This window comes from Phragmites australis, chromosome 1 (assembly GCF_958298935.1).
Source record: "Phragmites australis chromosome 1, lpPhrAust1.1, whole genome shotgun sequence".
In the NCBI taxonomy this organism is placed as follows: Eukaryota; Viridiplantae; Streptophyta; class Magnoliopsida; order Poales; family Poaceae; genus Phragmites; species Phragmites australis.
In genome coordinates, this window is record NC_084921.1 from 11,953,583 (window position 1) to 11,975,992 (window position 22,410).

A 22,410-nucleotide genomic window follows, 5' to 3' on the forward strand; every position below is an offset into this window, starting at 1 on the left:
AACCATTATGTTTAACATACCATCAAAGTCTCTTAGACAGTTTAACATAGAATCAACTAATACAAAATGCTAGACATTATTAAGTCTCTATATCACTAGACCACATGCAACAAGTGAGCCTATTTTACCCTAAACAAAATAAGAATGAAAAAGTAATCCGTTAATTGTGGTCACTGGTGTGAGAATCGGTGACGTCCTAAGAGGAGGGTGAATTAGTACACTTAGAATCTATTCGGCTACAAACACAATATAAGATAAACCTACATCAATTTCTATCTGAATGTGTTCTAGGTTTATCTAGTGTATCTATTCTACCGATCAAAGTGCTTGCAACCTATCTAAGAAGGTAAATTATAAATAATTAAATGCAGAAACGTAAATAAGGTAGAGAGAGCAAACTCGGTACAAGGATTTTTTCGTGGTATCGATGACATGAATGCTACCTCTAGTTCATATTGGAGCTCCACTAAGGATATGCTCTCGGTCGGCATCCGGTCACAGCTATTGAGCCACCAAGTCACAAAGATAACATCTCAACTCGGATGAGCCACCAAGCCACCAAGGTACGACCTCACCACAAGCCTGTCTTCTGATCCTTTGCCACCATGATTACATCGGAGCTTGAGCTACCAAGGCAAGGATCTACGCATCCCCATACATGTGTCTTGCCACCACTCCACACCAAATCGGAGGATCAACAAGTTGCCGATGAGTCACAAAGACTCCAAGGCGCCAGCGTACCTCTCGATACACAGTTAGATAACTCCTTGATCCATTCTCTAGATTGCAACACCTAGCAACACTTCTCTCTAGGCCTAATAGCACTAATCACTCTCTATTGGTATGCTAAATTGCCTTGGATGAACACTTTAAACACTTTAGTAGCTTGGATGTCTTCTTAAGTGTATATGGGATTCTCTAGACTCTAACAGCATGCCACCCCTTCAAATAACTAAGTGGATGAGTATTTATAGCCCCAAACTCACGGACTAGCCGTTGCTCCAACAGCTCAACTTTAATATGAACACCGGATGATATGATGACAACAATAGTACAAGCACCGGATCATCCGGTAGTGGATACTAGCCGTTGGAACTCCACTCAAACTTCTTCTGAACACCGGATTCTCTGGTGTATACTCAAATTCATCACCGGACCTTCCGGTGAGTTATCTTGAGCCATCCGAGCCTTTGTATCTTCTCTATGTAAATTGCTCCAGTGAAGTCTACAGTGTGCATCTCTTCATCACCAGACCATCCGGTGAGTTCCTAATCCAAACCGCACCTTTGTAGGCTCTCTGTGTAAAATACTCTGGTTCATTTATCTGCTATTCATTCCATTCACACTGGACCATCCAGTGAGTTAAATCTTCTCTTTTTTCTTAGAAATGCTCCATTGCAATTGTCTCTATGATCATCGGACTATCTGGTGGCTTCATCCTTCTTCTTCTTCAACAGCTGCATTCTCTCTGGTAGAAATGCTCCGGTGAGATCATCCAATGTGCACAAGTCAAACATTGTACCATCCGATCAATAAATCATCGCTCTTCAGCACTTGCAACCATCTCTATAAGAATTGCTCTGGTATATATCTTTTGCTGATCATCGGACCATCAGGTGGGTTGTTATATTTTGCCTTCTAAGCAGAAACACTCTAGTGAGTATAAGGGTCTTAACACCAGACTATTCGGTGCCTTCTTTCTCCTCTGTTGAGAATACTCCGGTGATTATAGCCTTCAGTACACTGGACCATTCGGTGAGAACAGATCTCCTAGGACTTCTCCATTTCAACTAAACTTTGTTCTGGCTGCGGTGACTTCTTCATGTATTGCATCTATAAAACCTACTAACATATATTTTTAACAAACATATTAGTTACATTGACTATGTTGTCATTAATCACCAAAATCACAATCATGACCTAATAGGGTCATTTTCGCTACAACTGGTTACGCATGAAGAAAAGATGAGTGAAGAAAATAGAGCTCTTTTATAGTGGTCTATACTACATAGAGGTGAGGGGTAGTATAAACTTAATCCGTCGATCCACATAATTTGATATTTTGGTAATTATGATAATTTTGTTAAAATTACCCACCTTACCATTCAGGGCTATAGCAGTAATTTGCCTATCTATTGAAAATAGCTCGACACAATCATGCGTTGACCCTCTTGCTTCCGCTCCTGCTCCCGGCGCCCCCTTGTCCCCGGTCGCGTTGCTCCCGCTCCCTATTCTAGCAATAGACTACCTATTAGCATGTAGGACGTGTTATACGAGGTCTAGTGACATATAATATTCTACTGGCTGTTAGCAATATACTCACTTGTTGGCTCTTCATATTCTAAATCCTTCCTAAAAGTAAAATATCTTATAAGATAGGACATGTTGCACATGGTCTAGTGACATATTCATGTGTCCTGATTTTTTCTAATTTTTCTAATTATTTTTATATTTTTTTAAAAAACTGATTTTTCTTGATTTCCCTAATTTTTTCTATTTTTCTGATTTTTTTTAAAAAAATCTGATTTTTCCTTGAATTTTAATATTTTTCTATTTTTCTGATTTACTATTTTCTTTTTTTTATTTTCCCCTATTTTTTATGATTTTTCTTTATTTTTTCTGATTGTTTTTATGTGGCCTTTACCATGTAGGCACCGTATGGTATGCCACGTCAGTCACCTTTACTATGTAGGCACCACGTGGCAATGATGCGTCAACGTCAAAACCCCCTCTGAGCCTATATGAACCTGATTAACACAGTTTGACAATGTTAATAACCTAAAAATACATTTTCAGAGTTTATAAAACTAAATAACATGTCAAGATAAATTCGAGTACTGCAAATGCATTTACCTCTTTTGAAATCATTGGACAAGGAAAAGGCAAATAGATGTAGATATTCACAACTTTTAGTACAACCATAACTAACTGACTAATTACTTGTGGGTCCTCTCGCTTACATAAGTCTACAAAAGATGAGTGAGCAACTATTTGATCCATAGAGCAATTCACACGACTACGACGTAACACGATTGAAAATATTGGACACATGGAATAATGCAATTGCCAATGGAAAGAAAAGAAAAGGTTCCTGAATTGCATATAAACAAACAGAAACTATATATACTACCCTACCACAAAGAAATACAAATCACTCGAGTAGCTCACTCTGAAATCTGATACAAATTTACAGAGTTGCACCGACTGGAAGGTAGATAACCATATAACAGTAAAAAAAAGACATTCTGAAAGAGGGGAGAAGATCAGAAGACGGCTATATTCCCTAAATAATCTGGGAACTCCCAAAGTTCAGTGGTTACTGAGTATAGAAACTACCTATACAAGAGTACGTTTAATGAACTACAGTCACACTGGACAAATAGTTTCGCAAATTCAGATGTTGACTATGAATCTATCGCTACACTACGTAAATGGCCTAATTGTGTCATATTCAAACATGAAGGAGTACATATTCGACTAGCAACAAATGAATACTACGTGAAAACAAATTGCAAACCATAACAGAAGAAAACTACCATTCAATCAAGATCATACAAGGGGACTAATCAAACATACAGCCCCCGTTGAATATTAATCACTGGCGTCTCATCACAATATTCACATCGTATGTCAATCCATCCATAAACTGTATTCATTTCATCGGTGCACCGTATAGATCCAATTCATGCCCAAAGAGGCAAAACTATGGTAGTTTCTTTAACTTAAAGGCCTTCAGACCACTCAATCTAGGGCTGCACAGGTTCTTTCTACTCATCCACATCCCAACTCAGGTCCTCATTATCTTCCACAGAATTAAGACGTTTTTGGAGAACCTCCACTTTGCTAGCAGAGCTTGACTGTGGATTTGCCCCTTTCTTCTCATCTTGATCGCTGACATTCTCAATCTCCTCCCAGCTAAGATATTCCTCCTGCGCTGATGGTTGAGACACCACTGAAAAATCACTCTCCTTGGATGAGTCACCAGCTTCAGCCTTCTCTTCTCGCCCCAGACCATCGCTCGACTTCGGTGTTGCTGTCTCACCATTGGATTCACCATTACCATCCTTTGCTGCCGTCAAATCTGTCTCCTTATCTTCTGCCGAATCATTTTCAGCCACTGCTTCTTGTTTCCCACTGCCCTCTGGTTTGCGGTTAACAGGCTCTTCTATTTGCTCCTCTTTCTTTTTTGCCATGGAGTATGTGTCTTCTTTGTGATCACCAACATTGTTATCATCATCTTCGTCATCGATGTCCCAGCTGAGTTCCTCATCGTCCTCCTTCGACATGGCCCTGCTCACGAGTTTGGTGCGGACATCCTCCGCCTGCTTGAGCTTATTGACCGCAAAGAAATACCGGCACCAGAATGTCTCATTATCCACAACCGACGGTACAAGCCTCTCCACAAAGCTCACCAGTCCAGGGCTTTCCCGGAGCACCCCCTCTATCTGCTCCCTCATCTCGTCAATTGAGAACAATACCCTCCACCGGGCAAACCCCTCAACGTCCTCAGGCTCCTCGGTGAACGTGGTGGGGTCAGCACGCAGTGCCAGGACCTGTGCCTCGAACCTGGTGTACTTCTTGGACGACAGGGACGCGCGCCAGGAGGCTCCGGAAGCAGCAGTGTCAGAGGGGCGGGAGCCGCCGTCGACACCCTCGCCGTCAGCCTCGGCGGACCGGAGGGCCTCGTTGGCGTGCGAGAGGAGGACGGCAGCTGTGGCGCCCAGGTCGTCGACGGCCTGGCCGACGGATTCGAGCCTGTCGGAAGCGGCGGACGCGCCAGCCTCTAGCGCGCCGGGGAGCACCGCTGCGGCGCGCGCGGCGGCCGCACGGAGGGCGGCGGTCTCGAGGCGGAGGCCGGAGCCGAGGTCCTGGAGGTCGCGGCGGTAGCCCCCGATCACCGACTCCGACCGCGACGCGAACGTCTTCACCAGCCCGCCGAAGCTCCACCCGCCGTCGGAACCCTCACCATCCCCCTCCCCTTCATCAGCCGCCGTGGTTTCCTCCTCGGCTCCCCGCTCGCCCTCCTCCTCCGCAGCGGCGGCGGACTCATTATCTTTCCGCTGCGACTCTATCTCCTCCGCGAGCGTCTTGATCAGCCCCCCGAAGCCCCATCCGCCGCCGGAACCCTCCCCTTCATCAGCCGCCGCGGTTTCCGCCTCGGCTCCCCGCTCGCCCTCCTCCTCCTCCGCAGCGGCGGCGGACTCATTCTCTTTCCGCTGCGACTCTATCTCCTCCGCGAGCGTCTTGATAAGCCCCCCGAAGCTCCATCCGCCGCCGGAACCCTCCACTTTCCCCTCCTCAAACTCATCCCCATCCGCCGCCTCCGCCTCCGCTTCCGCTTCCGCCTCGGCTCCCCGCTCTCCCTCCTCCGCCGCGCTGGCTGCCTCCTGCTCTTTCCGCTGCGCCTCTATCTCCTCCGCGAGCGTCTTGATCAGGCCGCCGAAAATCCACCCGCCGCCGGTGTCAGCCTCCCTCTCCCCGTCCGCCGCGGCTCCCCGCTGGGCCTCCTCCGCGGCGGCGGCCGCCTCCTGCTCTTTCCGCTGCTCCTCAATCTCCTCCTTTAGAGTCTTGATCAGCCCACCGAAGATCCACCCGCCGCCGGACTCCTCCGCCTCCTCCTCCTCTCCCGCCTCCGCCGCCGCTTCTTGCTCGTCCTCCTGCTTCTCCTGCTCCTCCTCCTCGTCGCCCTGCTCGGCGGTGGGGGCGGGGGCGGGGGCGGAGAAGACGGAGCTGAAGAAATCCATGGGCGCGCGCGGATCAGGGTTCGGATTTGGATCTGGACGAGGAGGCGGAGGCGGAGGCGGAGGCGCCGTCGGGAGATAGATAAATCTGGTACTTGCCGTTGGCGAGAAAATAATTTTCCCTTGCTCTCCGCCATGTGCTTTAATTATAGCTTTATTCGTTACAATGACGAGTGGGACCAGATATTGTGGGCCCGGTTGCAGCATGGGGAAGAGTGACGAGGGACGGAGGGATGGGTTAGTGGAAGGTGGCCGGGTGATGGGTTGGGTTGGGTGCGATGCGGACCAGCCCAACCCCGATGTGGTGTTTTTGGTGGAGGCAAAGCTTTCTGCCCACCTGCGGGTCTGGATCCACTAGACCCATGGCACCGTCGGATGCTGTCCTTTCTACTGTATCAAAAAACAAAAGGATAATAAATCCTGATTTTTTTTATTATAAGGTGACGCGAGTATGCACGCACAACACACTCACATATACGCAAATGCGCCTTCTATCATATGTAGATAATACCATTAAAAATACTCGTGTATACGTAAATCGTGAGTACCATCATTTAAATCATATAAATAGAATCGTAATATCATGTTTCCACCATTACATGCAAAGGTGGTTGCTAACAAACCCTTATTTTAAATTGAATTAGGTACAATCTAATATAGAGTCAATTGGAAAAAAAAATCTACCAAGGTACTTTTAGTTCTTAATTTAGCATACTACAAGTTTAAATCATCCTTCACTAAGCAGCATTATACCGAGAACGTCTTAACTTGAATTTAGCAAACTTTGTTGCAATGAAAATTTCAAGACTAAGAAATATCCAACCTAATTTGGTTTTGTGGACTTGGCTACCGTAGATAGTTGCAACTTTGCCTCTGCAATCTTTTAACACTTTTTGCACGAGAGAAGACCCTTTGCCATAGCTTAACCACTCACCCAACCTCCACTCGACCTAAACCGTGTGCTGACCTCCACACTTGACGACATTGCAACTTGAGAAGATTGGCAACAATCTCCAAACACTGCTCATGCGCTCCTTAACCATGGACATGCTAATCGCTTACTCATGGAGGGGATACAAGAGAGATTAAATGTTACGATGACATATGCAAAGTGTCATTTTACTCAATTCTATTTGTATTGGAAAGAGAAAAGGAAGACTTTGAAGGACTATAAGTTTGACAAAAATGACATTACATATTTTTTAGATAAACCTTATTGTTGTTGACTTGTTTGAAAAGACAAATAGATTGAGAAGTAGCAGAAAAAACATATTATATATGATAGATTTATAGGATCCAAAATTTTCAACTCATGAAAAGTGGAACTCATAGGGTAGTGTTTGTTTTAATATAGTATTGACACTGGTTATGCGTAATATTACTACTATAAGCGCACATATCTTTTCACTTGAAGTATTCCAAGATTATCATGTCAACAAGGATTAGCAAGCAAACTAATTGGGCATTCTACTTAATCTAACAAGTTAACCCTAACCATAAAACATGATTGCATATAGAGAGCGAAAGCATTACAAGAAAGTAATAGCCAAAATTATGAGTCTTAGTCATATATGAATTATGCTTAACTTGGTAGCACTAGTTGTAGTTCTAGCCAAAAGATAGTTTTGTTATTGCTAAGCTAAGCATATTTAAATATATTACCTCTCTCGATGATCACCTACTACACGAAGACTCCTCTGGTTCCTTATCACATTGTAGGGTAATTCACTTTTTTTTTAATATAGCCTAAACAAGTAGACTTGTAGCTAATAGATGTTAGATGGCTCTGAAAGTCTATAAGACCAGTAGAAAATCATGACCTAATAGAGAAGTTTCAACCAGATTAAGTTTAGCGAAAACCAGCAACGTACCCACTTAGATCATACCCTATTATCATGATAGGTTGACTAACAGATCTAACTGTTACGATTGCATCTACTAGTTAATCATCTAGATGCATCTAAAAGAATGGCTAAGCATGATCGTGAGAATAAGGACCAAGAGAGAGACAAGATCGCTAATATACTCTAGAAAGGCAAATCAATCTTCTTAGGGTAAATGATACAAGCACTATAATAGGCATACCTTACGGTGATCGTGTCTAGCTCTTGAACTTTGATCTATTTAGAATCACAACAAAACCAATTCAAATGCACTGTATTGCAAAATTGATAATACTAGTGATGATAAGATATAATCATAGTGATAAATCTATCATATATTGAGAGAAGTTGACACTAAAATGATACAATAATGTCGTCAATATATATGGCCTATTTGGGAGGGCTCCAGCTCCAAACTCACCGTGGATCTAGATGGAGCTCTCCCCAACACCCTAGCTCCATCCATCCGTGAATCAGCCAACTCTATGGAGCAGTCCCTCTTGTAGTTTATTTTGGTGAAGCGGTTGAAGGGGACCTCATTTTCAGATGTCCTCATAGAGTTTGGGGGTAATTACCCGTCACTGCCACTAGGGTAATACCCCATGCGATGCCACCCCCATCCCTCACGCCCCCAGGCCCGCCCCTGCCCTATACAACTGGAATGCAGATATGATTTTTGCCTTAACTCTCATCGTTCTGCCGTTGGCCAACTCCACCCGCAGCTGGCCGCCTCCACCCGACACCACCTCTGCTCGCCTCCACCACCTCTACCCGACACTGCTCTCCTCCGCCCACCTCCACCCACCTCCACTCGCCACCTACTCTCGCAATCAACTACCTTTGTTCGACACTGCACGCCACCGCCCATGATTTGCGACAAATCGAAGCCGTCCGCCACGCTCAGCACCGCTGACTGCCCACCATCACCAAGTTGACAATTGGTCTTATCAAATTTTCATGGGTGCTTTGTCAAATTATGCTTGCTTTTCCCCCCTTCTGTTGATACTATGTCCTAGTGGTGATAATGCTTGTTATTTCCATTATGTTGCAATCCAAAAGCCAAAGCATGACATGCTATTGACCTTGGCCACATTTGGGCTGACTCTTGCTATTATTGCCCTTGTGATCAAGAAGTTTTTGAAAATTAATGTCTGAATCTGCCACTTGTGATCAAGAAGTTCTTAGTAGGTTTGTGCATAAGTTGGATAAGAGGTACCCCACATTCTGCATCTGAGTGGCTATGTTATAGTCAATAATTTATAACCCTTAAAAATTGTAAATGGTTGTTGTCTAGTTATAGATGAAATCAAAGTGGGACGATACTATCAATACCCCATTGTATGTAGTACATTTGATGGAAATTTGATGAGACTTTGCATCTTCTGTTTGTGCATGTTGTGCTATGGCTTCTGAGTAAGGTCTTGATGGAAAATTGATGAGGATTAGAGATGATAGGTATGCTTATCCACACTTCAAAGATTGTATTGATGCTCTTGATGGTAGTCACATTTGTGTATCTCTGTCACCCGAAGAGCAAGTGAGGTGTAGCAAAAATGGTCCTATTAGGCTATAATTATGATTTTGGTGATTAATGACAATATAGTCATTGGAACTAACATATTTTTTCAAAAATATATGTTAGTAGGTCTCATGGGTGTAATACATCAAGAAGCCACCGCAGTCGGGATAAGTTTGATTGAATTGAAAAAGTTCGAGGAAGATTTGCCCCACCGAAAGGTCCGATGTAGAGGAGTTTGTACTCACCAGATTATTATGTCCAGAGGCTAATAGCCTTCACCGGATAGTCTGGTGAATAGGACATGAAACCAACAACATGGCGGAATATTAGGGCCTCATCGCCGGCCTCCGAGCCGCGGTGGGCCTTGGGATTCGTCGCCTCCTGGTTAAGGGAGACTTCCAGCTGGTGGTCAACCAGGTATCGAAAGAATACCAGTGCACGGATCCTCAAATGGCGGTGTACGTGGCGACAGTCAGGAAGCTGGAGAGGCACTTCGACGGCCTGGACCTGCGGTACATCTCTCGCCGCGACAACGCTCTGGCCGATGACCTTTCTCGCCTTGCCTCCTCCCGTGCGCACGTCCCTGCCGGAGTCTTTGAAGAAAGACTCACACGGCCTTCCGTCCTGCCTGCCGAACAGGACGAAGGGAAAACCTCGAGCTCAAGTCAGGGGACCCCGGCGGCGCCCTCAGTGGGAAGCCCCGACAGGGTGCCGCCGTCCAGCGAGTGCGCTGCGCTTGCTGGCAGTTCTCAAGATGCCTCGTGGATGGACGAGATCCGATGGTACTTGAAGGAAAAGTTCCTCCCCGGGGATGATGCCTCTGCTGAAAGAGTTGCTCGGCAGTCCAAACGCTATGCCATAGTAGATGGGGATCTCTACCGGCGTGGCGCAGGCGACGTCCTCCTGAAATGCATCACCCGGGTAGAAGGCGGCGAGCTTCTCGCTGAGGTCCACGAGGGCGAGTGCGGTGGCCATGCATCGTTCCGCACGTTGGTCGGGAAGGCCTTCCGGCAAGGTTTCTACTGGTCTACAGCCCTCCAGGATGCTTCCGAGCTGGTTCGGCGCTGCAGGGCGTGCCAGTTCCACGCAAAGCAGATTTACCAGCCAGCTTAGACTCTTCAAACCATCCCACTGTCATGGCCTTTCATGGTCTGGGGGCTGGACATTCTGGGTCCGTTCCCCCGAGCAATCGGGGGCTATGAGTACCTCTACGTCGCCATCGACAAGTTCACCAAGTGGTCGGAGGCGGTCCCAGTCATCAAGGTGACCAAGAACACGGCGCTCTAGTTTATCCGCGGTATCACCAGTCGTTTTGGTGTCCCGAACCGGATCATCACCGACAATGGCACTCAGTTCACAAGTGCCCTGTTCGGGGACTACTACGAGGACCTCGGCATCAAGCTCTGTTTCACCTCTGTCGCTCATCCTCGGAGCAATGGACAGGTCGAGCGCGCCAACGCGGAGATACTGAAGGGGCTCAAAACCCGGACCTACAACGTGCTCGCAAAGCACGGGAAATGGTGGATCGACGAGCTACCTGCCGTGCTATGGGCCAATCGGACCACACCAAGTCACGCTACCGGGGAGACTCCTTTCTTCCTTGTGTACGGCGCTGAGGCGGTCCTCCCCTCCGAGCTCACTCTAGGCTCCCCTCGGGTGCACGCCTACTCTGAAGGCGAACAGGAACAGCAGAGGCGCGACGACGTCGACTACTTGGAAGAGCGCCGGCGGCGTGCTGCCGTCCGAGCAGCCCGCTACCAGCAATGCCTGCGGTGCTATCATTAGCGTCACATCCGGGCCCGGTCTCTCGAGGTGGGGGATCTAGTTCTCCGACGCGTCCAATTACGTGAAGGAAGGAATAAACTGTCCCCTCTGTGGGAAGACCCCTTTACCGTGATCGGTGTCCCGCGAGAAGGCTCCTTCCGGTTGGCTGCAGAGGATGGGCAGCCGCTCCCCAACGTATGGAACATCGAGCACCTGCGCAAATTCTTCCCGTAGATGACATGTATGCGTGCTCAGTTCAACCAGGCCGGGGGCTTCCCCCCGCCCAAATTGACCAGGGGCTACCACTAACCGGGTAAGTCACCCAATCTTGTAAAAATTGTCAATACAATATATATATTATCAATGTGCAGTTCTTATGTCAAAATTTTATTTTTCTGGATTTCATATGTTTAATCTGTCTGGTGAGATGCTCGATTGTGCGAGAAAAAATTTGCTCTCCCATTTTCCCCGTTGATAAAAGAATCCCGATCGGTATGCGTGCGGGCAGTTGCCGCTGACTTATGTCTGTCGTGATAGGCTGTGGTATTCGGTATCGTGGCAGTCCCCGGGGCATCACCGAGTCCCTGGGGTTCTCGGGTAATCCTATCGCTCGAGCAAAGAGTAGTCCGGAGCCTAGTGCCCAGGGACGGGCTGTCGGTGCTCGGTCTGGTCTGTTATACCCGGGCGCCACCGAACCATAGGACCTCTGGGTTATGCCTCTGCCTGTATAGTCCACCGGTCTGGGTATTCGAGAGGTCTCGGGTCGAAAGCAAGAGCAACCTATAATGAGTACCGCACTAACAGAGCGCACCAAGAAAAGAATCTTTCTATTTTTCTCGAATCACAGATGAACAATCAAAAGCAAAAACAGCTCGACCGCGAGGGCCTCAGTGCCCAGGTCGCTGCTCGGCCCTAGGGGTCCTCGGGTGGTCCTACTGCTCAGACATGAGTGGTCGGGATCGCCTGGTCCCGGGCTCCCCACCGCGCTCCCCAGTGCTTGGGCGCTCTAGTCGAAGGAACCAAGTTCCCGGGCACCCCGAGCTCGGAGCGCATACCTCTCCTGGATCGGTCGGCCGAAAAGCTGACAGCTGTCCGGTGAGTGGTTAAATTCATATGAATTTACATTCAGTAATGTATTGTTCCCAAGTTATCCTCGGGGGCCCCGTATTCTAATCTGTTCGACGAGATGGTCTCCTCGCACACAAAACCCTGCCACGTGTCCGCTTTTCCCGGAACTACAGAACGGACAGTAGAAAGGTGTACCGTACGAACGGCAATGTCTGACCGAAGTCTTTCATGGTGGTCGTGGTGTTCGGTACGCTTAAAAGGCCCCGCGCACTACCGAGCCTCTAGGGTTCTCGGGTAATCTCACCGCTCGAGCAAAGAGCGGTCGGGAGCCTAGACCCTAGGGGCGGGTTGTCGGTGCACGGCCCGGTCCGTTCTAGCCCGGGCACCACCAAACCGTGGGGATTCTTGATCGCATTTCCACCCGCACGTGTCTCCAGTCTACCTGTTTGAGTGGTCGCAGAATGGGAAAGTGTTCACTGGTCGTGGCGTGCTCCGTGCTGGATCGACCTATCTCCTGAGCAAGGAAGTTCGAGCCTTTGTCTTTTGACTTAGCCGCTGCGGACTCGCGAGGGCTCAGGGGCTAAACGCGTAGAGAAGACCTCACTGCTCGGGCGACTTCGTTCTCGAGGAGGGAAAGGTCGGGCTCGGTTTGACTGAGTACTCCTCGGGACATCAAGTGAGAAGAACAGAAACTTCATCAAGCACTTGGAAGAACACTGGAGTTGCGACCCCAAAGAAAGGCTTCCATTATATTCACAAGAAAGGATAGCTATTCTGAGAGATCACTCCCATATTTACATCAAGTCAAAGAAAAAGAAAATTACAAAAGCCTAATCTAAATCAGAGCCCTCAGGCTCGGAAGATAGCGGGGCCTCCTCGCCGCTGCTCCCCAGGTCCGGAATCGGTGGCGCCTCTCGCATGAACCAAGCCGCCACCTCGGTGGTGGCGCCCCGAACTGCCTCCCGGGTGGCCTCCTCCTCGACCTCGACCACCCCTTCCCGAGCTGGTTCCAGCAGAAAGTTCGGATCCTGTCTCCGGTAGCAGGCCAGAACGTGCTCGGCCATCGCTTGGGCCAAGCCTCGCCCTTCCCGGGCGGCTAGCTCCTGGACGGCCTGGGGGAGCGCCTCGAGGCGCTGGCTGATGTTCTTGAAGCCAAGGGCGATGTGGCCGATGCCCGTCCCCTTCGCTCCCACATGGACTCGCGTGGCCTGTCACCTCCAACTGCTCCCGCCACGCTCGGTGTCAGTTCCTGCCACATTCTGGCAGAAGGGCGTGGGGACATTAAATGCACGGGTCCCATCCCGTGCCATCCGGCAAGTCTCGGGATAACATCGTGAGGGTCGAGGCATTCCATCAGCCGCGCTGCTGTGGCAGGAGAACAAGACAGGGCGGGCACGTCGGGCCATTCTGCGGCTGCCCGGTGGGCCCTCTCCACGGCGCCCGTTGCCAGTGCATTTATGGTGACAGATGACCGGGCGCGGGGCGTATTTCCACCCTCGGTCACTTCGCACAGAGGCTATGATGACGCCCTTTCAATTTATGGTGCCTTGGAACTCGTGCCCTCCCATTCGGGACACGCTACTGTCGGCGGGTATTTAAGGCAGCCGGCAGCACGGACAAAGATAGGTGGTTTTAGCTCAGGAAAAGCTGAAGCAGTTAAGAAAGTAGAGAAGATCGAGAAGCCCAAGAGCACCCAAAGCCAACAGATACACACAGACCGAAGAACAAGGAGCCCCAGGCTCTAGGATAGACAAACATTCTTGTAACTAGCAACATCCTTGAGGGACATTCTCATTCCACCCCGCCAGCCATCGCATTTATATCCATTTATTTCTCCGACAAACATATTCAGGATCATCCCCTGACCAAATCTCTAAAAAAAGTCCCTCAGGATCACTGCGACATGAGTTAACCCTCCGACAATGAGCTATTGAGCTTCCTCAAGTGGGCTAGAGCTATTGGTCTGTAAACCATATGACCGGTCAAAAAATAGTCCATACTTTACAGACGCATACCCCAACTGTGCAGACGGGGCGGAGCGTGCCTCCCAAGAATTTTTTTTAAAACAACAAAAATTAGAATCAATCAAGTACATATTTATCAAAACTAAGATTAACGATATCTCAAACCACTTTCCTCACTATAACTATTGCTCTTAACATGTGGATCCACTACTATAGAAAAGAAAAAATTGATCCCTTCTCGTTATCACCGGATCTCCGAGTGTCACTCCTATTTGAACATTTTTGTCTATGTATAGATGAATTATACTTTATTGAAAGATGTTAGACACGAAACCCATAAATATCATGTTTGTATCGAAGTGACAATCTTATCTTAATGTTAATGTGGGGTTTGCTCTTAGCAGCAATGTTTTAAGAATTAATTAAACCTCTATGATGCAGCGTAGTGCGCTAATCTTTCTAGTATATCTAATTTATCCGTAGAAATATTCAAGAAAGGTCCTTCTGTTTTTTTTTTCTCGTGTTCCAAATCCGTGGAATCCCAAATCTGGCGATTTCCTCTCGTGCGCCTGGTTCGGCCGTCGGGGCAAAAGTCGAGCCCGCGGGGATTTTCGAAAACCTCCCCAAATCTCTCTCCTCCCTCCTCTCCCCTCTCCTCCCACCGCCACGGATCCCGCACCCGCGTCTAGAAGCTTCTGGATCCTTCCCCCAGGCGCGGATGGAGAAGGTCCACGACATGATCTACGAGAAGTACAACGCTCTCAAGGTACGGCCCGCCCGCTTCTTTCTTTCTCCCGCCCCCCTGCTCGCGGTGGCTCAGAACACTGACATTGCATTTTTCCCGTTCCGTCTCCTGCCGCGCCGCAGAAGCGGAAGCTGGTCGACGAGGTGCTGGAGCCGAAGCGGGAGGCGGAGCTCAAGGAGTTTTACGATGGTAAGGCCAGGCGATTAGGTCTTCCTTAATTTGGGTGGGATTGTGGGAGGGAGAGTTTTGGGGTTTTCGAGAGAATATTGTTCTTTCTATTGGTTTTTAATGAATTTTTTGGGGTTTTGATGTTGCAGCCATGAAGGAATGGGTCAGCGACCTCCAGAAAGAGAAAGAGGAGCTCTACGAGAAGCTGTAAGATAAGATTATTATGCGTGTGCGCGGGTTAGGGTTCCGTTGTTTGGGGGTGGAACTGGTGCCTACACGCCGTTGCATATGTCTTTCTCGTTTTCTTTCTCTTATCTTTTATTTTTTTGTTAATTTGATGATGCCAGGGGGGACAAGCAGGATCAGCTTGAGAAGGCCCGTATGGATTATCTTGAAGATATTCGCGGTAAGAATCTATCAAATCTCAAGTTCCTCAATTTTTAGTTGGACTTGTTTTAGCATTTGGAATAGAAACTCAGAGCTTGTAACTCACACTTGTTTGGAGCTGATATGCATATTTGGGAAATGGCGGCAGTGATTTGTCCCTGCTCGAAAGTACTAATTGATCAACTTGTGCCAACGTTTATCTTGGTTATGCTCTGTATTAGAAACAGCTCAGCTCGCATATCTAGGTATCTAACTAATGATGAATGGTGTGAATACTGCTGAAACTTACACATCATAGGTTTGATCAGCTTGAGTTATTTTAGTAAATTTCTTTCTCTAGGTCGTACCTGTCTGGCTGCCATATTTTTCTTTTTTTGCTATTTAGTTTGGCATAGGAAGTAGTCACGAATGGAGCTAATCCTTTTGAGTTAATTCTACTTAATATGATGTATTTATGCTCAAATTAGATTATTGGGAAGATTAGCAAGAAAAGTGACATGTCGTAGGGTACTGATTAATCGTTTGGAAATTGAATAAACAGTGTGATGTTTCTTAAGCTAATAACTAATAGAATTGCTGCCCTCCATCTCCCTATATTTGTCTTTAACAGCCATACACAAAGACCAACAAGGCACTAAGTCTTAAAAAAAATATTTCATGATAAATGACCGCACATGCCCCTATCAAATGGCATGCTACAATCATTTAACGTCTTTCACATCATTAAAGTATGAATTGAGAGTTAAAATGCTGCAATAACTATGCTCTTATTTTCCTCAATTGTCAAATACTTCGAACATTCCGCCCGTGAAGGGACAAATATAAAATAGACTGAGTATATACTAGTTGGGGTATTTTTCTATGAAATTACCGCACAGATATGTGCATCAAACAGCTCAGGTCAAAGAATACTAACACATCGCATTATGGACACAGAAGGACATCTAAGGGAGATGCTAGTCATCTATTTCATGTAAATACATCGAAATTGACTTGTCTAGTGTATTGCTTGCTAGTGTTGCCTGCCATATAGTCAATCAACTGTTCTACTCCATGTTCATAATTTTTTAGTATTGACAATTCTAATTAAATGGTTATTCCACGCAAGTGGCAAACTGACAGAAAAAATCATCATTATGTTTTCCCTAGTTTTATCATGTTTTCTTTGGGAGGCTGCTCCATTGAAATATTACCTCTACTTGTGTTCATATGCATGTCTCTCTGTATGGTCCAAAATATGTTTCAACACCTGGTTACTGAACAGTGCTACATGAAGAACACTTTAACACTATCCTGTGAATGTACCAAAGTCCTGATGTGTTAATGCAATTCATGGTTTGCTTGCACCTGGTTTATAATCTAGTTATGACAAGGTATAATTCCACACAATTTGTGAGATAGAGCAGTCCTTGTAGCATCACTTTTACTTTTAAGGCTGCCACGATAGTTTTTTTTTCGTCTTTCATTTTTATTTGGCGTTAACTAAGTTGGTTTAGTTGCAACCCAATCATATAAACTTATTTTCCATTTTTGTTTCATGCAGCAAAGGACAATGAAATTCTGAGGCTTAAGCTTCTCTTGGCTGAGAAGATTGACAAAAACAATTCTACAGCTACTGTGTCTCTGAACAGAACGCCTGAAGCTATCCCAGAAAATTCAACTCCAATTTTGCCTGCAAAGAAGACACCACAGTCAAACAGCAAGGCAAAGAGAGTACGATTAAGTGAAAAAGCTATTCTTCCTTGCATTAGCTCTGAGGAGGAAGCTCGAAAGGTCAGTTGTTTGTAGAAGTCCATCTAGTTCCTCATAATGTACAAGTATGTGAGTGTGCTTTGTTTTCTAATCCTTTTCTTATGGTTTGAATTGGTCCTGCAGCAAGAATGCTCTAGAAGGCATACATGCATCTCAGGTTAGTGATAATATAAACACCGTTACTACTTTGTCACATGCCTATAAATTAGTTTAACTTATAAGTTTGTTGCTTGCAGGGAATGGGGCAAATGAATGTCCCAGTCTTCATATGTTACATTTGCTCCTTGAATCTTTAGTTCGCTTGAAGATCTCATTAAATAATGACACAGAAAGATTTTCGGTTTCAGTCTCCCATGAAGCTACCGGTACTTTCATATGTCAAATCTCATGTTCTTGTTTTATTATGCTTTATATCTACTTTTGTTCATGCTCTGTTATGCTTTATATATACTTTTGTTCATGCTCTGTTACGATCAATGTGATTTTGTATGTAACTTTGTGCAGACTGTAATCATGTTAAGAACTGGCGCTGCATCTTCAACCTGAATAATATCTTTAAACTGCCAAAAGTTGCACCCAAATACACATGCTAATGTCTTATTATCTTTAGCAAAAACAAGAACGTTTTTTGGTGCTTTGTCGTTTGACCTGGCCTTTATATGGAATAGCTGCATACTGTGTGTTACTGGGTGCAAATACATGTGTAATGTCATGGTGACCATAACAATGATGTTAGACTTAGACCATGATTTATCAGAACAGTACAACACTTACAAATTGTCATGATCTGAAATTTATAATATGGTGATATATTAACTTATTTTTCAGGTATACAGAATTGTAGAATAATACTAAATAATTGATATAGGTTACACAAAAACATCAAGGTTAGATACAAAATACATGTTTTTGATATATGAGTGTATGTTGGGGGTATAAAGAAGATCAGTGATCAGGGAGGCATTCACGCCCCAATCTTTAGTGTATATATATATATATATATATATGGGGTAAGCCTTCTGGTTAAGTACTTGTCTGATATCTGGCTCAAGATATTGTCCTTTATTTAAGAATGTAGAATCAGCATCATGTCTCTGTATTCTGTTGCATGTGACCTTCCTGTCTGCTTTCTACCATCAGCATCTGAAAATTTTACGAGCTGGCGAAGATGTTAACAGAGTAATATCTTTCATATGATTTCATTTCAGTCCAGGTTGTTATAGGCGCTCTCACATTTGTGGTATAAAGGAACTGAATATGGTCCTTACCAACTTGTTCAAACTGCTGCAGGTTACAGTTTCACTCTCACATGGTTAGAGCAACCTGGCGGTGGTGAATGGTCATACAAGCACACTCAATTGGGCACCCTGGATAGGATAGCCGTGGATTGGATGAGGCAAGACATAAGATTTAGCATGAACATGTGCCGTCTCTTCTTTGAGCGGATATCAAACATCATCACAAAAGGCTGAAAGCTTGCTGCTTTCAAATTGCCTACTGAACTGGAAGCAACCGGATGTAAAAATGACTGACAGACTCTCGTAGCAGAACTGCCTGTATTCTTGTTTCTCCTTCAGCGTTCCTGTGTTGAGAAACTGGTTTCTGAGTGCCAGTTGGTTTGCCGTTGCATAACCCCTAAATTGGGTTACCTAATGCAGCAATCAGTTCACTTAGGAATCCCCACATGGCTACTATTGTGGTCAACTTAGCTCCAGTGAATGAGACAATTTCGAAATTTGGCTTGTGGTTAAGGGGACATTCATGTTTTCCCCAATCTTTAGTGGGATATTTGTTTAGTTTGATTGGTTTTATAAAAATGTTTGCATACTATGTTAGTTAAAACCAAAGATGTACAATTGAAATGGTACTGACTATTGACTTCTGCTTACATATTCATAATATGTACGAAATCCACTAAATTTAGGTAGATAACTATAATTCGTACTGCCGAAATTCTAAACCAGGGGAAATAAAATATCCTATGCCCATCATTGCCGCCTGCGTAGAACAGAGGAAACGAGTGTGACTGTGACCACCTGACCACCGCTGCTGGTATAGTTTTGGTATCAAAATGCATCCTCAGTTTCTGAATCTGCAACTGAACCGATGCAGTTTCTGAATACTTTCGAAATCGAATTGATCGCGCCTCAGGTCAAGCAGGTGCCGAACGCGAGACCGATGCGATGCGAATACATACCATTACAATGGAACAACAAGAGGCGAAAACGACTAAAGCGAATCAGGAATCACTGAACAATCCAAAACTCAAAAGACAATTACAGATCAAGAGGTCTGAGAACACACTTCGTATCACAACACCCTACACGCCAGACTGGGAACCAAACCCAGGGAAAGAATCCATCTGATCTCTTCTCCATCCACCATCTGCGAAATTAAGCCCCGGCGACATTTGCGCCGAGTGCCTTCCTCCTCTACGCGGGCTTGTAGAGCTTCTCCACCATCTTCCTGAACTCTGAACAATCAAGAGCGAGAAAGAATGAAAAAAAAAAACGATTCAGAACAACAAGAAACCGATTGGATCGATCGAATTTTCAGAAAAAAAAAAACGCGATTCTTGGTGCAAGATGTCGAATCGCGTACCTTCCTGGTTCGCCCAGAGTGCCGCCGCCTGCGTGTTGAGCGGCGAGTCGTTGTTCGGCTCTGCACGCGTGCCAAGAACCAGCCCATCCATCAGAAACAGGAACGCAAGAGCAGAAAAGGATCGATCAAAGGAAGCAATCTAACGATGAGTTCGAGCGATCAATTACCTCCTAGGAGGCTCTGGATGGAGAGTAGGATGGTGCGCACGTCGTACGCCGACGACCACTTGTCCTGTAGGATGTCGAGGCAGATGTTGCCGTGGGCGTCGACGTTGGGGTGGAAGCAGGGGGTGTCAAACCGCACCTTGGGCGGCTTGTAGGGGTAGTCGGCGGTGAAGGCGAGCGCGAGGCGGTAGGAGGTGCCCTCGTAGGCAGTCCCCGCGGAGCCGGCGATGGTGCCCACCCAGTGGAACATATTGTCCCCCTCGGGAAACGCCGACACGCCCGGGTCGCCGCCCATCATCAGCGCCATCAGCTCCGACTGCAGCCGCCGCACCACCGACTGGCCCTCCGCGCCACGCGGGCCCGCGCCCGGCTTCCCCGCCGCCGTCGCCGCGGGGACGTTGCTGGCCTGCGCGTCGCTGTTCTCGCCCCGAGCCATGATCTCGGCTTCGCTCCCCCTTCCTTTCTTCCTCGGCGCCGATCGAATCGAGTCGGTGGAAGCTTGCGGGGCCGGGGGGAGAGGAAGCGAGCGAAGGAGAGAGTGGTGGGAGAGGGTGGGGGTGGGGGGGGGGGGTTATAAAGGCGAGGCGTGATTGGTGCGGGGGTCGAGGCTAGTGACCGTTGGGGAGGGGAGGAGGGCGGTGCGCTTTGAATCTGCCGTTGCGACTGGGCGACAGCTTTCGCCGCGGCCGCCGACTCCAACGGCCAGTTCGAGGGAGGGCTGTGCACGCGTTCGTACCAATATGTGGCATTGTACTAGCGGGCATGGATGGGTAGGTGGGTGTCTGACGATCTGGGACCGGGATGCCAGGTGGGTAGGCGGGGGCAGTAGCCTGGTGATCTGGCTGACCACCGCCATGTCAAATCATGGGCTCGAATTGAAGGTGCAGCGACCAGAATTAGTGATGGCAACAGTGCCAATTTTCGTGGGGGAATATTTTTTATTCTCAATCTTTTTAATTATTGGAAGGAAGTTTTTTCTATTTTTATTCTTATAGAGAATTTTACGAGGATCGAATTTTCAATGGAGGTGTAGTTGATTGTTTTTATATATTAACAATGTGCCGTAGTATAAATTAAATAATTTATTGATACATACTAGAGTAATTAATATAAGATGTGTTAAATATTATAGGTTAGATAAAAAATATAAGATTAATTTATTATTTATCCTACGCAATGTAATATTTGTATATTTATATATAAAAAAATATGTACACATGTGATATCGAAAATATAGCGGGAACAGAGTGTTTTTCTATCCTGTCCTCGTATAAATTCGTGAAGATCAAATTTTATTATATCTATCATCTAATAGAGAAATTTCTGACAAGTTACGGGGAACCGGAATGATGGACGCCGGCTGATGATAGGGAAATTTGTTTTTTTACATGGTTTGGTCCTAGGATAACGTTACGTTTGATTTTGCTAATAGCATACTGCGATTGTGGGGTTTCGTTGACACTGTAGCGAATAAAATAATCCAAAATAATTCGTTCCGGTTGGAGGGAGGGGGTTGAAAACTGACGTTGGTGCCCTTGGAGTGAGATTGGTGTTTGTTCCGACTCGGGTCAGGTTATAGCGGCTTGGTTGAGTCAAACCAGGTCGCTCCTCCAAGCCCAACTCTTCCCCATCCCGTTTCATCCCGACAGGTGAGAAGAAGCAGAGCGGTGACGAGAAGAAGCGGAGCGACATCATCTATGCAGCGAGGAAGGTAGGATGACAACGACGAACTCGTGGTCGTCATCTTTGGCCTGCTCGAGATCCTGTAGCCTGGTGGAAGCAACATGCTCTTTGCCCTTCGTTGAGTGTCCGTATCACTTAGACCACTAGGTGGTGCGCCTCACGACGAATCCTCACTCCTTAAAATCCAAGAATGAAGTTCTATAGATGTTTGAAGGAGTATAAGGTAGGATCCTTTAATCCTTCTGGATTGAAGGATCTAGATGACGGTGAAGAGGGATGGTGAATATGTTTTCTTTTTTATTTTTTTAAAACAAGTTAAAATTTTGTTTTAAGAAATTAATGATAAAATTAAAGGTACTCTAAGGTAAGTTATAAAATGCAATTTTACATGAGATAAACATAACTAGAATTTACACTATGCAATATATGAATTTGCAATAAAGTAAGGAAATATGCAACTCGAGAACTTTAACTATCCGACTTGATCGGAACTTTCGATTTCACTAAGAGATATTTGACTCAGTGTTTGTGTTGTGAACTATGTCTCTCTCTCTAACCTGAGTGTAGATCATTTTAAGCACTACGTTTATGATAAAACTACTATGTTGCATCCTTATTAATAGTACGGTGATCCTATACTCAATTCAAAAATAAAAAGAGTACTTTAAAAGGTAAAAATCATTCGTCGTCTTCTTTCAATTTTTGGGGAGGTCACCAACGTCATGATGCTCTCATCAATGAGACTTCACCTATTTAAATACCCATTGTATACCTTAGTCTCTTAATTGTTTATTGCCAATCATCAAAACTCATAGAGGGTTTAGATTTTCATGGATGGATTTTGAGGCGGGTTTAGGTTTTGGACAAGTTGGTTTCGTTCTAGTGTTTCTAATTGGGGATTTTTTTTTCCTTTGTTCTTGTTTGCAGACGGAAAATTCTTACGGTTTCTTCAAGTGGGAAAATGAGTATCA

At 46.0% G+C, this 22,410-nt stretch overlaps 3 protein-coding genes across 4 annotated transcripts; 1 reads left to right on the plus strand and 2 right to left on the minus strand.

Annotated features, from left to right (window-relative positions):
- Positions 1-3,258: 3,258 nt before the first annotated feature.
- Positions 3,259-6,072, minus strand: LOC133909888 (uncharacterized). The gene has a single exon (XM_062352432.1). The coding sequence runs from the start codon at positions 5,946-5,948 to the stop codon at positions 3,768-3,770; it is 2,181 nt and encodes a 726-aa protein (XP_062208416.1). The 5' UTR covers positions 5,949-6,072; the 3' UTR covers positions 3,259-3,767.
- An 8,379-nt stretch (positions 6,073-14,451) lies between these two features.
- Positions 14,452-18,560, plus strand: LOC133909898 (uncharacterized). Of its 2 annotated transcripts, XM_062352444.1 has the most exons (9): positions 14,452-14,705; positions 14,807-14,873; positions 15,002-15,059; positions 15,200-15,258; positions 16,783-17,012; positions 17,115-17,148; positions 17,228-17,356; positions 18,132-18,170; positions 18,282-18,420. In XM_062352444.1, exons 1-8 carry the CDS (start codon positions 14,658-14,660, stop codon positions 18,164-18,166), a joined length of 660 nt encoding a protein of 219 aa, XP_062208428.1. In that variant the 5' UTR covers positions 14,452-14,657; the 3' UTR covers positions 18,167-18,170; positions 18,282-18,420. The 2 variants fall into 2 exon arrangements, with proteins under 2 accessions (XP_062208428.1, XP_062208424.1); XM_062352440.1 differs by lacking the exon at positions 18,132-18,170 and having other exon boundaries at positions 18,282-18,560.
- Positions 18,561-19,170: 610 nt separating this feature from the next.
- LOC133909916 (ubiquitin-conjugating enzyme E2 20-like) lies at positions 19,171-20,317 on the minus strand. The gene is made up of 3 exons (XM_062352452.1): positions 19,760-20,317; positions 19,593-19,652; positions 19,171-19,464 (listed from the first exon to the last, which is right to left on the minus strand). Exons 1-3 carry the CDS (start codon positions 20,190-20,192, stop codon positions 19,424-19,426), a joined length of 534 nt encoding a protein of 177 aa, XP_062208436.1. The 5' UTR covers positions 20,193-20,317; the 3' UTR covers positions 19,171-19,423.
- Between the last annotated feature and the right edge of the window lie 2,093 nt (positions 20,318-22,410).

What these genes read in the sequence shown, in the direction of transcription:
- LOC133909916 (XM_062352452.1), bottom strand. Translation starts at nt 20,192, where the DNA reads ATGGCTCGGGGCGAGAACAGCGACGCGCAGGCCAGCAACGTCCCCGCG. An exon ending in CATCCAGAGCCTCCTAGGAG is followed by an intron (nt 19,653 to 19,759) that starts GTAATTGATCGC and finishes GCACGCGTGCAG; the next exon opens with AGCCGAACAACGACTCGCCG. An exon ending in ACTCTGGGCGAACCAGGAAG is followed by an intron (nt 19,465 to 19,592) that starts GTACGCGATTCG and finishes TTGATTGTTCAG; the next exon opens with AGTTCAGGAAGATGGTGGAG.
- LOC133909888 (XM_062352432.1), bottom strand. Translation starts at nt 5,948, where the DNA reads ATGCTGCAACCGGGCCCACAATATCTGGTCCCACTCGTCATTGTAACG.
- LOC133909898 (XM_062352440.1), top strand. Translation starts at nt 14,658, where the DNA reads ATGGAGAAGGTCCACGACATGATCTACGAGAAGTACAACGCTCTCAAG. An exon ending in AGAAGTACAACGCTCTCAAG is followed by an intron (nt 14,706 to 14,806) that starts GTACGGCCCGCC and finishes GCCGCGCCGCAG; the next exon opens with AAGCGGAAGCTGGTCGACGA. An exon ending in GAGGAGCTCTACGAGAAGCT is followed by an intron (nt 15,060 to 15,199) that starts GTAAGATAAGAT and finishes TGATGATGCCAG; the next exon opens with GGGGGACAAGCAGGATCAGC.